Genomic DNA, 16306 nt, shown 5'->3' with positions numbered 1-16306 from the left:
AGTTCTGTCAGGGTCCAGTAAAATGACTTGCCTTAGACAAGGCATCAGAGGCAGGATGAGGGATAAAGATCTGGCTGTCTGGAAATCTGTTCTTCTCTTAAACTATCTTAGTACAGTCCCAGTCCTTTTCTTATACTGCGCCATTATCGCTCAAATGAAATGCAAGCTTAATTTTTAAATTATGTACTGCAGTCCCCTAGGGAAAGAGGGCTTGGAAGGGGGTGGAAGAGGTTGCAGATTTGAGCTGTCTCCATGTGTTGCTGCAGCAGGATATTGTTAGGAGATGCTGTGCAGAGGAAGGAAAAGAAGGATAATTAAAACAATCCTGTGCCAGCAGATTCTTTCAGTTGTTGATAATCTTCAGATTTATTATTTGCATCTCCTTTAAAACATCAGTCACATGGCGAGTCTCCCACTTCCATGTACAGAAGTTCAACAAAGGATGGGGATTATGATGAATTTTGGCACAATTTCCTTATTGAGTACTAAGTCTATGTCTTAAATTTTTAATTTATTCCTAGAATTGATAGCTATTTTCAACCCTTCCACTTCTCCCTATCCTCACCTCTTTAGAATAAAGTAAATAGTTTATTTTGGTTAGATGGGGGTTTCCTTTCCTTTGGAAAAAATCTCTGATAGTCAGGAGGCTCTAAAAATAATTTCAAATAGAATCCATTGCTTACCTGGGGAAGGTGACACTCCATAGAGAACTGAACTTTGTCAACAGCTATCTGCTTCACATTCCATTTTGTAAGCCTAATGAGCCTAACCCTGCATAGGGTTCATTCAAGACAATTCTTAGCATTTCTGTCTTGCTTGCTCACCTGATTTTGATAGATAGCTTTTCTTAGGTTATTGCATAAATGACATTGGATTACAATAGTTATGAAGATAGGTGTCAAAGCATTGCCCCTTTCATCAGAATTTAATCAGAATTCTGTTGAGCAACTTAAGAAAATGACTGCCTGTGGTAGAGTCAGAGGGTGTGGCTGGGTTGGATTTATGAGTGTGTGTATGTTTGGAGAGGGCTTGTAGTTTATGTTTTCAACAATCAACTATAGCAGACTGGTTGTAATCCATATGTAAAAAATAATAAATTTTATCGAAAGGATCTTTGGATACCTGCCTCTTTTTTCATTTGCATTTGAGATGTTTCCCTTCCCAGCCTGGGTGGTGGCATAAAAAGACTTGCAATTTCATTTGCAGGAACGGAATCTTTAAAAAACATCAAATTGACATTTAGTAATTTTGAGACTTGCAAAGCATTTTATGTACATTATTCATTTATGCCAAAACAGCCCACTTTACAGAAGAAGAAATTGAGGCTCCCAGACATTATGTGGCTTAGACTTCATCTGCAGGTAAAGGAAAGAAATGTACTTAATAGGAAGGACATTTTTTTCTCTCCTGGGGCTCCCTTTTAAGGATAGGATGCTTGGCCAGAGATCAAAGGGGATGGGGTGAATTCTAGCACTTTGCATAATCTAGCCTCAAGTAGAAAAGAAGCTAATCTTTTCTTGAGGTTCTGGTCTTCCTTCATGTGGTGTTCAGTTTAGGGAGCCCTAAGGACTGCTTCCCATGTATATAGTAACTGCTGATGAAGGAAAACTCCATTTCTCTGTCCACACCTGGCCTGACCTGGCCTTTACTGACAGGCAGTGGCAAGAATGTGGAGCCTCATTATGTCTTGGGATATTGAACATCAGCTGGAGCTGCCCAGAGAAGAAACCTGGGTTGGAATGTGGGCTTTGAACAGAATGGCTGCCTGTGAGATGGGTGGGGAGCCCAGGCTCGAGGCTCCAGTCACATTTGAGACTCAAGGATTAGTGACCCTCTGCTCAACAAGAGCCTATATAGTTTATATAGCCTACATAGTCAAATGGTGCCTTTTTAGTTCGTTTTTGTTATTTGTTGTTTGTTGTTGTTTGGCCAAATAGGAAAACAAAACATTTTTATACAGAAATAAGTTTTCTTCAAATGACAGGTAAAGATTCTGACCTAGACCATGCCCTTAGGAAAACATGAACTATTTAGAAAAATGCCTTGTGATGTTGTCATATTGGAAAGAGAAGAGCTGATGGCTCAGGTGAGCTGCTTCCTCCAGTCATCTACTATGTAAACTTTGACTCATCTGCCCTCTAGTGGAGCTTTCATGTAGGATCTTTTAAATCTTGTACTTCACTTCGAAGAGCTGTGGGGTTCTAGAATGAGTCTCTCTTCTTCTTTGTGGCTTTCCCACTGTTGCTCAATAAATTGTTAATTTTTTTTATTTGCCTACCATGTCCCAGGTGTTTTCCTGGTCAAACCCCAGCCTTGGATTTCTCCAAAGCAGATTATATCCACCTCTTCCTATGTCAAAAGGAAGATGTGGATTAGGCTCAATACATATTTACATTACCTAATCTCTGGTGTTCTAACTAAAGAAAGGCAGGAAAAATAGTTCTTTCACTCTTCCCTAATTGGTTCTCTGTCCCACTCCCCATCTTAAACATCTATCCTTGGCTTATCCACAGCACCCCCTCAGGGGTACTTCTCAGGCAGATAACATACTGGAAGGTTGGCAGATCTAGCTGTGTTGGTAGCTTAACTCTGGAGATCTAAATCCAGTCTGATTCCTGAAGTAGGATCTAACCAGAAGGCTTTTTAATTTGGGTCAGACTAAATCATTGTCCAGGAAACCTAGGCTTCATGGAGAGGGAGTGAGAAAGAGAGATATCTCTATAAAAAATCTAATTTGATCTTTTATATTTTGAATTTTAACTTCGCAGGAACATCACATCAGCTCACATGTATACAGAATTTTATGATTTTCGAAGTACTTTCCTTACAACAGTGCTCTGAGGTTGGATAATGTGAGGATTATTATCATCTTCATTTTAAAAATAAGGAACCCTAGATTCCATGACATGGTAACAAAGCTAATGTACTTGTTGTGAATTTGAACTCAGCTTTTTAAATTTAGCATCCATTCACAGCTTGTATTTCTAACTTGGAGTTTTTTAACATTTTTTTTTTGTTTTTGCAAGGTAATGGGGTTAAAGTGACTTACCCAAGGTCACACAGCTAGGAAATTATTAAGTGCCTGAGGTCAGATTTGAACTCAGGTCATCCTCACTCCAGGGCCAATGCTCTATCCACTGTGCCACCTAACTGCCCCTATAACTTACTTTTAATGCAAGAGTCTTTAGTAATATTGATTCACTAAAGACCAAATCTTCTCATGGGTAAGTCTTGGCAAAAGAATGACCAAGTTCTTCCTAGCAATTCTGGCCACCATCAGCTGCATATCTTTTATGTATTGACTTTGTTTTATCCTGATGCCATCCAATTTCATCCCTCCCTTTTTTCATAAATGATTTTACAAAGGTTAAGGACATAATAAGGTTTTTTTAAGATCTCTTAGTTTGTAAGTAATCACTGCAGTTTGTCAGTTTCCCACATCTGTTCTTTGGTTTCAGTCTCCAAATAATTCTTTAGTTTACAGCTTTGGTTGTCTGTGTCATGTACAACTTGATTCTTTCATGTTTTATGGACTTAAAGTATTATACTTTTGTACTTAAGATATTAAGATATTAAATATTAAAAGACTTTTGCTGGTGACCAAGGGGTAATACACTGGATCAAATCCAAACTCCTCCGCTTTTTAGTGATTTTTATAGGTTTGATTCCTTACCTCTGTGTGGTCAGGATAGTTGGAATAGTTGTTGGTAATGCTATAGAAGGGGGGAACATCAAACCAAGATAGAAAGGAAGGAGCTGGGATAAAAGAACATCTAAATGTAGATTTGCGTACCAGTGAGGTGTAGTAAATAGATATAAAACCACAAGTGGAAGACCTGTTGGCATAGTGGCAGTTATTTAAAGGCTTTAAAGAGTGGCTTTGAGTAGAGAGAGAACTGAATTTCTATCCCACCTCTTGCCCCTGGGCAAGTGTCTTAACTTCTCTGAATCTGAGATTTTTATCTACAAAATTGATAGGATAATAATGATGATGATGATGATGATGATACCTGCCCCGAGGTTGTTGTGAGGATCAAATACGATGATTTATCTATCATACATATAGACAGTTTGTAGACTTTATGGTGCTACATAAATTCAGCTATTATTATGAGAGGTTGCAGATAATGCTGAATCTATAGGGTAAGGCAAAAGTCAGAATTCAGGATTATAAATCAGACTGAAGGAAACATGTTTTGGTAGATAGAAAAAAAAACAGTAGAGCAATTGCCCACTCATAAAATAGGAGATATTATTGCTGTTCATCATTTATTCTCAATGAGGACAAATGACATCATGAGTGTGCTGATCATCAGCCTTACTTTCTTCTTTAGAGTCATTGAAAACCAGTGGCATGATATAAGCCCTGATAGCTGGCAGTGGGACTGGATGCTGTGGGTGACCTTGACCTTTCAGTTAGCATCCCTGTGAAGCATTGTTTAAGCTTTAGAGCATTCCATGGTAGTGGTTATACCCTTACCTTTTAGTAGATTAATGAGTAGCACATATACATAGATATACATTCAGAATGTGAAATCATCCTCATAGGAAGAGACATGCAGATATCTTTATGTCTGCATTTACCTAGTTGCCAGTATCATGGCTGTGACCAGAGTTAATGATTTCTTTTGTGCCCTGTTCTGATTATCCTGTCCTTTGGAAATATTATGTCTAAAATGCTTTCAGTTCTTTGAGGATTAGGCTGTTCAGATTCTCATCAAGCTAGTTGACTGTTCACGGATAAAATAGATCACTGACCATTCCATTTATCTATATTCATTTTACATCTTTTCAAAAAAAGATTTTTTTCCCAGAGTTTTCATAACAGCATTGTTACCAAAATAAGAACTCTCACAGAAATTCAAATGCTTGAGTAACTAAATCATTTGTTTAAACCTACTCTGGAGAATTGAAGTAACAGATTGAACTAAATCCTATGTGTAGGTTGCCTCTATCTGACAATGTTTGCTGACAAGTATAAAGAAAGTTCTAGTGGACCCTGTGACCATCCTCATGCCTGTATTAGAAATGGAATATGATCAAAAGCTCTCAACTGAACTTCACAAAGTAAAGCTTTTCTTTAATCCTTACTCCTTACTTGACTAGTATGAAGGGTTGATAATGCTTGGATAAGTGGCTTGTGTCACTTGAATCCTAATTATCTAGAAATTATGCTGAAAGCATTGTCTTTGAGAATCTAGAAAGTGAGCACAAGTTAGACAACCACAAAATGGATATTTTAATAAATATTCATAAACATTTGAACCTGTTAGAAAATTCATTCATATCAGAAGGCTACCTACCATTCACCTTATTGAGATGAGAAAATGCACGAAAAAAAATTATATTCCAAATGTTTGATCTTTGCCCATGAAATATTTTCACAGTAAATATAAATTTTGGTTTTCAAACAGGTTCGGTAACTTGATTAAACACTCTTCCCTCAGTAATACAGACTGGGGCAATATTTGGGCATTATTCTAAATAGTTAATGAAAAAATGTGACTTCCTAGTCAACAGAACCTAACAAGAACCTATAGAAAACTCAGAAAGGAATTCCTGACTTGCCTCCCTAGTCAGTTGTGTTAGTAGTTTCATGGGCTGCCCCCAAAGTGGTACCATTGGCCATAGTCACAGAATCTTTGCCCATTGCTCTTCTTGCAAAAGCAGAAAAGCTCCTGCTTCCATAGCCTTCATTTCTAGCTTGCTAGAGTTTTGGTAATGGCCCTGAGCCCCGGTTAGGGGAGAAGGTAAAGCTAGGTCCCAGATTCCATAAAAGCACTAAGATCTTTATTTAAGACCCTCTTTGGTGCAAGATTGATAGCTGCTGTAATTGGCTCTATTATAGTTGTTTATCCACAGAGATTTTGTTGAGTATCTACTATGGGCCTTGAATCAAACTGTATATAGATATAGATATAGATAATATATATTAGATAATATATAATATATATATGCATGGTAAGACAGTTTCTGTCTTCAAGGAACAACATTCTGTTGGAGAGATATGACTTTTACACAGATATCTTTTAAACAAGTCAGAATGGGAAAGGTACAATCTGTGGGAAAGATCTGGAAGTTTTTGGAACTGCAAACTCAGTATATCAAAAGTATATTGTGACTTTCCAAAAAACTAATTCAGTCCTTCCCCCACACTTTATCTAGAAGAAGAACCTGATGGTCCCTCTGCACTTAGACCTGGTCAGATTATATTTGAAGCATTGTCTTCAGTTCTGGAAGAAGGACAAGGAACGAGAGCTTTAATCAACTAGACAAGAATAGTGAGATAGTTGTGTCATATAAGGGATTGATTGAAGGAACTAAAAAGATCACGAAAACTATCCCATGGAAGGATTTGCCTTATTCTGCTTAACCCCAAAGGACAGAACTAGAGCTGGTTGCTGGCAAGTTGCAGAGTCAGATTTTGGTTTGATGTAAGGAAAGACTGAGCTGTCCCAAGCGCTGTCCAGATGAGAAATGGAATCAATCAGGAAAACTATGAATCTCCCCATCACTGGAGGTCTTCATGCAGGCGCCATAACCACTCTAAGGAAGGGTGTGCACTGGAGACTTCTTGAGATTCTAGGATGCTGAAGTACCATGAATGATGTCCAAGAAAAGTGCTTTATGAATATAAAGGGAAAGAATCACTTCTGGTTGCAGTGATTGGGGGAAAAGTCATAGAAAAGGTGTCATTGAACCTGGACCCTGAAGACTAGATAAGATTTCAACATTTAGAAACAAAGACTCTTCCTTAAGGCCATAATGACCCAAGAAAAGAAACCTGGTTAAGAGAATGCCAGGTTAGTATGGTACCAGGAGCATTGCCATGTGACCACATCTTGAGCTCTATAAAGAAGTAAAGTAAGAAATAAGACTGAAAAAATTCATTGCAAGGCTTGGTGAGCTGGTCTCCAATGCTGCAATACTAGAGTAGTGTTCTGTTTTGCATCTTAAATTATCAGGAATTTATTTAGCACCTGCTCTGTGCAGAGAGCAGTGTTAAGGCTAGAGCCAATATAAAAGTCAGGCTCTGATGGTAAATTTGTGTGGTGCTAACCTGAATTCTTTGCCCTTGTAGAGTTCAAATTGAAGCATGGGATACTCATACATATATTTATATATGATAAAGTCTAAGAGAATAGAAATGAAATGTGACCTGTAGTCTGTTTGGCCTGTGGAACCATGAGCTTCCAAATATAAGCCTCACCTGCTTTGTCCCTTCCACTTCTTTGCTTTTTTCTGTTGTGGACATTTTCAAGGTTTGGTGTTTCTATTTGATGGGTAGAAACAGTAATTAACTATTTGTCTGGCAGCTGGCCTTCACACTGTTTTTATTTCAGCAGAGCTACCACAAAACATTTCTTCATTGGTCTTTAGGATTTGGAGTGTTCAGGCCATGTTGTCTGTTTTTCTTTAAAGTCACTGCACAAGCAGTTTACCTGACAAGGTGTGTGGTTACAACAGCTGTCTGCGCTTGTCAGGTGTGGTTGGTATGTGAAATTAATGGCTGCAGGCCAAACACCTTGAGCTACTACCTTAGAAATCCAGAGAGCTGCACCAACCTAATGTCTCCCCTTGTAGGGTAAGCATAGCTATTTCTTGGGATTGTCAGTGAATTGTGGCAAGACAAACCTAACTGGCAATTTTATTTCATTCCATTCCATTCCCCCACTCACAACCAGCTCTTTTATATCCTTCAGCATCCTGCATCTAAAACCAACTGGTTCTGAAGGTGCTTAATCCATTTCCTTGGCTGGACATTTTAACACCTCATCTTGAGAAGAGCTTTTTGGGATCCTGTGCAGAAAAAACTTTATTAACAATTTCTTTGTCTTTCTTTGTATCAGAGGAAGTTTCTGTCTCCCTGGATACTACTTTAAAACCTATGAGGTACAAGAAAATGAATGAAAGAGAAAAAAATCCTTTGATCCCTCCCCCGCAATGGGGAGAGAAAAGCAGTCCTAATATGCATTAAACTCTTGGGTCAAAGGGGCTGAGGCCAGGTTATTTATGTCACTCAGTACTACCTTCCACACTCCACACATTTTAAAAATCACAATTCTGTTTTCAGGGCACATTCTTCCAAGAATTCCAAATGAAATGATTTAGTATTCTTTTGGCCTACTTATCTTAGACTAGGGTGGGTAGAGTGTGAAGTGGAAAGGGTGAGAGACCTTCAGAATTTGAGAATTTTTTTTTAGGTTTTTGCAAGGCAAATGGGGTTAAGTGGCTTACCCAAGGCCACACAGCTAAGTAATTATTAAGTGTCTGAGACTGGATTTGAACCCAGGTACTCCTAACTCCAAGGCCGGTGCTTTATCTACTACGCCACCTAGCCGCCCCAAGAATTTGAGAATTTTAACTACTTAGTTCATTATACAACATTATTTGTTACTGGAAATTCCAAGAAATATTTTTTGGTTGTTATAATTCCTTTGGACAGAAAATTCTGACCCTTTTATTGCCTCTTTCTGAACTTTTTTTTTTCTTTCTTGCAAATGCTTTAAGTTCTGGTTAGAGGATGTAGAATTGCTTTCCACTGAACAGTGCCCTTTTCGACTCCTATAAATACTAATTTTGATATGGAAAACCTTCACTGTGGACCAAAGAACTCACACTTCTGGGAGTGGGATCTTTTTGGTACACTGCTTTCCATGGGAGGAGACAGACAAGATCATTCCTGTTCTGTACTCAGGTATTGCCTGCAGACAATAATGAAAATAGCGTGGGAATGAATGAATGAATGAGATGGAGCTGGCCTCAGCCATCCAGGGGAGGGGGGTGGAAGGATAGAAGTGCTTTGGCGTGGCTCCAGAAATGAAAAAATGCCCATGGTGCATTGGAAATAGCCCACCAGAGGTCTGAAGTGATTTTTTTTTCCTTTTCCTTTCTTCTGTCCATGCTTAGCTTGCCCCCCAACCACCCCCATACTTTGTATGGATCTTTCTTTGTATGGATCATACTTTGTATGACAGGACCTAAATTTAACAAGAAAGATCCGTGCTGCTGCCATCAAATTGACCATCATAGGCCTTTTTCCATGTTTCCTCATTTTTCCATAGATCTTTAATATATAATTACTTCAGCTCAACCTGAGAGATGTAGGTGGGGGATGGGGAAAGCATCTGTCTTCTAGCATCCTTTCCATGATGTATGATCATCTACCTTTAAGGGTGTCACAAAGAAGCAAGAAGAGGGAGCTGTTGAAATGCCCCCTTGCCATGATCACACATGTCCATTCTCCACTTGATGTAACATGACTTTGGCCTTTGGAGTTGATTCTTGAGCTTTTGTGTCTTGTGACAAGTCAGACTTATTTGTGGATTGTTGATGGGGTTTTCCTTCTGAAATCAGTCCAAATGCTAGGGTTTCCCCTCTGGGCTGGTTGAAAACAGTCTTCCTGGAGCCAGGGAGCCACACAGAGATGAATATACAAATTCTATCTTAATGCCAAATACCTGTTAGCAGATGAAAGATCCTCCCATTGTAAAGCTGCAATGATTGCATCATCGAGATTCTGTTGTTATAGATTTTAGGATTTGTAATTGTTTTTCTCTTTCCTGCCCATACAGGAGGCAGACAGTGGAGAGGAGGAATGCCGGTCCCAGCCCAGGAGGTAAGTGTGTTCATTACATTTTCTAGCATAATGAAGAATGAGTTTCCATAGAAACCATTTTTCCTTTCCTTCCCACCTTCCTTTCTAGTTCTCCTTTAGTCTTAATTAGCTTAGGTTAGCTTGGCACTACAAAAGAAAATAGCTATAATCATTGCTTCAGTGGAGTTTGTAAAATAGAATTCTCTAAAAGACTGATAACCAGGCCCAGCAAGGAAGAATGGCAGGTGTAGAAAACTTAGACTGAATGGGAAAAAGCCACAAACAACACCTCTGGGTCCAAGGGCAGTTTGTTAGGTTCTGAATAGCATGATATTCTGAATGGCAGGATAGGTTCTGAATTATAAATAAATTTACCTGAATCTCAGGAAATCCCAGGGAAATTTGCCTTTGGAGTCCTTTGAATTAGGAATTTTGCTCAAAGTAACTAATCCCCTAACAATAATCATTACAGATGTCATTATTCTATTATTAGTACTATTATTAGTCCTAGACAGAACACTCAGGAAAATCTAGAGTACAGCTTGTTTCTGAGGGAAAACTGTCGACTGATAAGGTAGACTGAAAGACTGAAAAATGCCTTGGGTACTTTAAAAAGAGAATCCTACGAACTTCTCTGGAAACGTATCCTTGAGATCACTGGGGGCCTGAAGAATGAGCCTGTGGATGATGAACCCCCTTAGAAGGTGGGATGATGGGTCACATCCAGCTAGGGATGTGCTCAGGAGAGCAGATTGTTAAAAGTTTGGGGAACATTTACACCTTGGAAATCGACACAGGATCGGCACTGATTTGGGTTTGACTTATTATGTTGTTGATTACAGTGACTTAGGAAGGTGATGGAGAAAATTGCTACTTGTGCAGATTAAACTGAAAAGCGTGTCGTGCTAACGCCCCCTCCCCAAAGAGCTAGTTGTTCAACATTTACCAGCACACTGCTGCCCACTCTACGCAGCTAGTTGGCACAGTCAGTAAAGCACTGACCTTAGAGTCAGGAGGAAGGGATTCCAAATCTCGAATATTTGACCTACCTAGATATGTAACTTTGGGCAAGTCATTTAACCCTGATCACCTGGCATCCAGGGCCATCTTCAGTTGTCCTCATCCATATCTGACCATTGGACCCAGGTGGCTCTGGAGGAGAAAGTGAGGTTGGTGACTTAGCACAATCCCCCCTCAAATCCAGTTCATGTGCTAGTCTTGGCATCACCTCCATGATATCATGGTCTTCTTCAAGAAGGAAAGACAAATATCATCAGATCTTCCCTCCACAGCTAATTGTGGTCATGGCTTGTCCGGTACAACTACCCTCCCTACCACTTTTTCAATCCCCCTACTCTTTCTTGTCCTAAAACTGATTTCCTCTATGACTGCGCCAGTCATGGGCCCTTTTATAATAAAACTTTTTACCCTTGTTTTCCCATAGCTTTATCAGGTCTTGTTAGGTCTCTGCACTCTAGGCTAGAGACCAGAAAGGAAGAAACCTCCTCTCCCACTCTATTTTCAGCAAGAGGGAGTAGCCCAGGATTAGCAGGCATGGTTAGGTTGCTCTGACAGTATCTTTTCTCCTTGGATCCACCCCACTTTGGAACTTTCCTCTTTCTTTTGAAGGTATGCCACCTTTCTTCCAAACACTCAGGTAAGTAACCTAGGCTTTCCTTAATTTTTCATTCTTCCTCATACACCACAGCCAGCAACCTCTCTCCCATCTTCCCTGTGCAAGCCTAACCTATACTATTACAAGAAGCTTCTAATTATTCTAATTAGACTCTCTCTCTCTCTCTCTCTCTCTCTCTCTCTCTCTCTCTCTCTCTCTCTCTCTCTCTCTCTCCCTCCCTCCCTCTCCCACTCTCTCTCTCTCTTTCTCTCTCTGATCTCTTGCCCATTCTCATCCATCTACTTAGTGAGCAAAGTGATTTTCCTGAGGTGCACACAGGCCTGACTGATAGTCTCCTCCAATAGCACTCCTTGACTCTAGGATCAAATATTATTTCATCTTTGTGATATACTTTAAAAAGTTTTTATACTAGTTCATATATATATATATAAAACATCATATATAACATCAATAACTGAATATTCACATTAGAGTGGTATTTGCAGTATGGTGATATGCTGTCAAAAGCATGTGAAGACCACTCCTCTGTATACCATCACTGTCTCTCCTTCACCTCCCTAAGGTAGACTAACTTGTCATTCAACTTGGCATCTTTTGGCAATTCTTACACACTGGTTAATCACTTCCCAAGTGTGCAGTTTGCTCTTTGAACTGAAGAAGCCTGATTAGATCATCTGTTTAACATTTAGCTCATCCAAACTTTTCAAATACATTGAGCTCCCAACCCCATTTAATGTGAGTAGCATGTTCTTACAAGGACACTGATCATTTATTATGTTTTTTAAAAAAGTAATAGGAGAAGCCAAGAAAATGTAATAACGTTTCTGGTGTCTTCTTATTGTCTAAGATGACTCTTCCCTCCTGTTTGAAAGACCAATCTCATTACAATGATTAAGGAACTCATCATGGTAATCAGAAAATTCCCTCATCTACTCCCATTGTAATTCCAATCTAGGCAGTTTAACTGGAAGCAAAGAAACTTTTCTTCACTGCCAAATGGATACATACCCATTATAATTCTATAGTGTGCTAGACTCTGTGGCTTTGGCTGCTTCAGAGTGAATGCTAGCTTTCTCCAGAGCTTATGCAGAATCCTGGTAAACCAAATTGAAGTAACAACCTTTGATTGAGTATTCTTGAACTCATCATCAGCATTCGGATATAGTAGGTGATAGGAATTTAAATGGCAAGCAATGTATCATTACATCAAGGAGTCAATTTTAAATAATGAAGAAGACACTACATCAACAGTCTATTTTAACAAAGAGCCATTTATTTCTTAAGTCTTAAATTAAAAGGAACTTTCTGAACTAAGGTAGTTTCCTCCATGGTGGATGAGTTTAAAATGGGTTCATTTCATGGGGACTGACCCTTTTCTTTGTACTTTTCAAATTCTGACAGTATTTGACATTTCTCAGAGAAAAGCAATCAAATTGGTCCTAGTGAATGAATTTCAAAGCAAGTGATGGAAAATGACTTGCTTTGGTGAAAAGATAAATGGCCAAAAATCCTATTATTCATTTACATCTCTATTGCTTTCCATTTAATAGTTCCTAACCTGGAACATCTAAGCAATGTCACTGAGATAAATTAGGATAGCAGTCATGCTAGAGACTTGACCTAACACATTTTGATGTAAATCTAGCTAACCCAAAGACAGTCGTTAAAAAAAAAATTTATAAAAAGGTGAATTATGGCACTGAATTTTTTTATAAAGTTGTGAAATTATAGCACTGAAAAGTCAATGAATTTAGATGATAGTTTAATCTTAATAGAATTTTCCCTTACTATATATCCTTACTTCAAGTTGAGAATTGGACTGAGTATTGGAAAAAAGGAGGAGGCTTTTAAAGTTCTTTGGGTTCAGCTAGTTAATTGATAAAATAATTATAGGGGCATCTAGGTGGCACAGTGGATAGAGCACTGACCCTGGAGTTGAGAGAACCTGAGTTCAAATCTGGTCTTAGTCACTTAATAATTATCTAGCTATGTGATCTTGGACAAGTCACTTAACCCCATTGCCTTGCAAAAGCAAAAACAAAAAAAAGAATTATAAAGAGACCTTAAAAAATTTTTTCCCCACCTCCTCATTTTAGCCAGGATATCTAACTCTAAAACCATCTAGAGGAGATTTTATAGGGGGGGGAAGTTCAACATCATGACAGAGGGGTTTTATTTTTGTTTTGGAAATGATAGCTCACATTTATATACATATATGTATATTTTTGTAAATAACCTTAAGGGTTCAGTTTATTTTCAGATCTGAATTCTCTCTATACATTCCTTCCTCCTCAAATTTAGAAAGAAGAAAAAACAAAACACTCATTACAAACATATTTAGTCAAGCAAAACAAATTACCACAATGGCCATATTAAAAATATTTATCACTGTACTTTTGATTTCATCTTCTAGGACGTGGGTAGCAGGATGTTTCATATTGAGTTGGCTAGAGCTGTTAGGGTTAGGGTTGTGATGGATCATTGTGTTGATCAGAGTTACATCAGTTCATAGAAGTCTTACCAAATTTTTCTGAAACCATCCTCTTTCTTACAACATGGTAATATTCCAACACATTCATAGTCCACAGTTTGTTCATCCATTCTCCAGTTGATGAGCATCCCCTCAGTTTCCAAAGTGCTATAGATATTTTTGTATATATAGGTTCTGACCTTTAAGTTGTCCCAGCACTTTGCTATAATCCTATGAGGTAAGTTGTATAAATATCATTATACTTATTTTACAATTGAAAATAATAAAGTTGATGGAGAGTGGCTTGTCCCACATTTGTCAGAACTAAAGACCAGATTTCAAACCAAGGGCATCAGGCTCCAGAAGATCATGTCTTCCAGTAATCCCATACTGCTGAGTCCATCCCAATGGGCTCAGAGTTCTTTTTCATACCCAATCCATTTCTCTGCTGTTTTCATTTAAACCTTCTTCTTTGGTCCTTCATAGTCATAGAGAGTAACTACTCTGTTTTCTTGTAGAGCCCTGTCTTCACTTCTCCTAACAGGACTCCTTTAACTTTCTTGATAGAACATATTTTTTTTATCTATTCCAAGTTTGTTATTAGTTTTTTTCTGAGTCCTGTCTAGTCTCTATGGTTTTTAAAATTTTTTTTAAATTTAGGCAATGGGGTTAAGTGACTTGCCCAAGGTCACACAGCTAGGTTAATTATTAAGTATCTGAAGTTGGATTTGAACTCAGGTCCTCCTGACTCCAGAGCCAGTGTTCTATTCACTGCGCCACCTAGCTTCCTCTGCCTCTGTGTCTTTTTAAAACACATTGATAACCCTGGCCATGGGGCTCCAATAAAGCCCCAAAAGGTAGAGAGAATAAGTGGTAGATTATTAATATCAGTAAAGCAAGGGCATCACTCAAAGCACCATGAATGGGAATGTTTTGGACATAGATGAGGTGGGGGAGACGCATGCTTGCCAGAAGGTTCCAATGGCTATGACCCGAAGATCCATTTTGACAGGATCTTCTTAGTCACACTCCTCTCTAAGGTTTCTCTTAATGAAGAGGCTCCATGATAAGTTGAGTGTACAGTGCAGCCCAGATCACAGATGATTTCTCATCAGAATGCTTCTCCACCATCAAATAGAAAAGTCAGAAGCTTGTGATCACCTAACATTTAGTTAATCATTCTAGTCAGTTAAATAAACATTTATTCATTACCAACAGTGTACAAAGCATTGAGCATAATACACAAAACCTTGCCGAAGCAAGACATGGCAAGTAAGGAACTCCCCAGATCCAAGGTGACTGTGAGGACATAGTGGAGCACAGGGGAAAAAACCCAAGAAGGTCATGATCAAGGGGGTGTAGATAAGAGATGCACTATCCAACTTCAGGACCTAACTGCACCTGGCTGCAAGCAGCAAGCTACCAGGTGGACAATGGCCTGGGATGGCACTGCATCCTGTGGGTTTACCAGGTACGGCCATCAGATGGCGCCTGGAGTACTCCTTCTCCAGTTCAGGGCCTGTGGGTTCTGGACTGTGTTTCCCGGATCCCTCTTTTTAGGCCTTCTCAAATCAGTGAACTATTCTTTGTCACTGAGGAATGTATTCATTCCCATGCCCTCTCGATTTTTTTCTTATTTTTTCATATTTTTGGTGGGTTGTCTCTGCTTTTTCCCATGGTTTTCTTTAGGACACAAAAGCCATAAATCTCCAGTCTGGGTTTGAAAGGAGATTCCAAGTGATGTAGAAGCTATCAAGGAAAGAAGTGTCTTTTTTTTGAGAGAATAAGTAGATAATTTTGTTTCCTTTTTAAAGATGAGGCATCCCTTCATTCTTTCGCTCTGTGAAACAATTTCTTGAAACAACTATTATACAAAATAAAGATTGATCAGATCTCAAATGCCAGACCTTGGTTACAAGAACTATAAATACCTTCCCTCCAAATGAGAACCTGTCTTTGTAGCCCTTCTGGTTTTTTGTGCTTGATTCCTTTCCCAGAACCGTGAAAAGTACAAATGAAAAATGCACTTTAGCTAAAATGGAAATGTGCCCTTGCTTTTTTGCTCAATGTGTTTTTGTGACTATTTCCCATAACTCAGTTGTGTACCTATTAGGGAACTGGCAGTGGTCAGGACAGAGAACCACTCCTTCTTGTGCAGTCTTGATCTTCTTGAGACTCAGACGGTTATGGTATTCCTGCTGGGGATAGAGATGCCGCTGATCTCTGTTTGCCAGTTTGGGTGACTTTTGTTGCCCCATAGGCTCACCAGAGGGGGTCCACCCAAAGAAGGGGGACCTAATTTGCTTTCTTTTGACATTTGGGGGAATCTATTTTGGGCCCCTGAGTTACTAATCCTTTGACACTTCCCCGCCATTCTGCCAGCTCATCTTCCTCTCTTCTCTGCCACTTTTAGATGGCATTCTTTATTTCTGGTGACATCATCTCTACCTTGTACTTTGTCAGCTGCGATATAATACAGTCTGCTTACACTCGCCATACACTTGTCTATACCCTATTCTCAGTTTGATTTTTTTCAAAAAACAATTTTTGGGGCAGCTAGGTGGCATAGTGGATAAAGCACCAACCTTGGAGTCAGGAGTAC

At 39.0% G+C, this 16306-nt stretch overlaps 1 protein-coding gene across 3 annotated transcripts in view; it reads left to right on the top strand.

Moving 5' to 3' along the window:
* SSH2 (slingshot protein phosphatase 2) overlaps positions 1-16306 on the top strand; it is a 243608-nt gene that overhangs the window by 105622 nt on the left and 121680 nt on the right. For all 3 annotated transcript variants that reach the window (XM_074189117.1, XM_074189115.1, XM_074189118.1), the window contains one exon: positions 9576-9619. In XM_074189117.1, coding sequence (XP_074045218.1) covers positions 9576-9619 — 44 coding nt within the window. The remainder of the gene's footprint in view (positions 1-9575; positions 9620-16306) is intronic.

This window comes from Macrotis lagotis, chromosome 5, assembly GCF_037893015.1.
Source record: "Macrotis lagotis isolate mMagLag1 chromosome 5, bilby.v1.9.chrom.fasta, whole genome shotgun sequence".
Lineage (NCBI taxonomy): Eukaryota > Metazoa > Chordata > Mammalia > Peramelemorphia > Peramelidae > Macrotis > Macrotis lagotis.
Note: the sequence above shows the minus strand (reverse complement) of the source record. Positions and strands in the feature narration are given on the sequence as shown.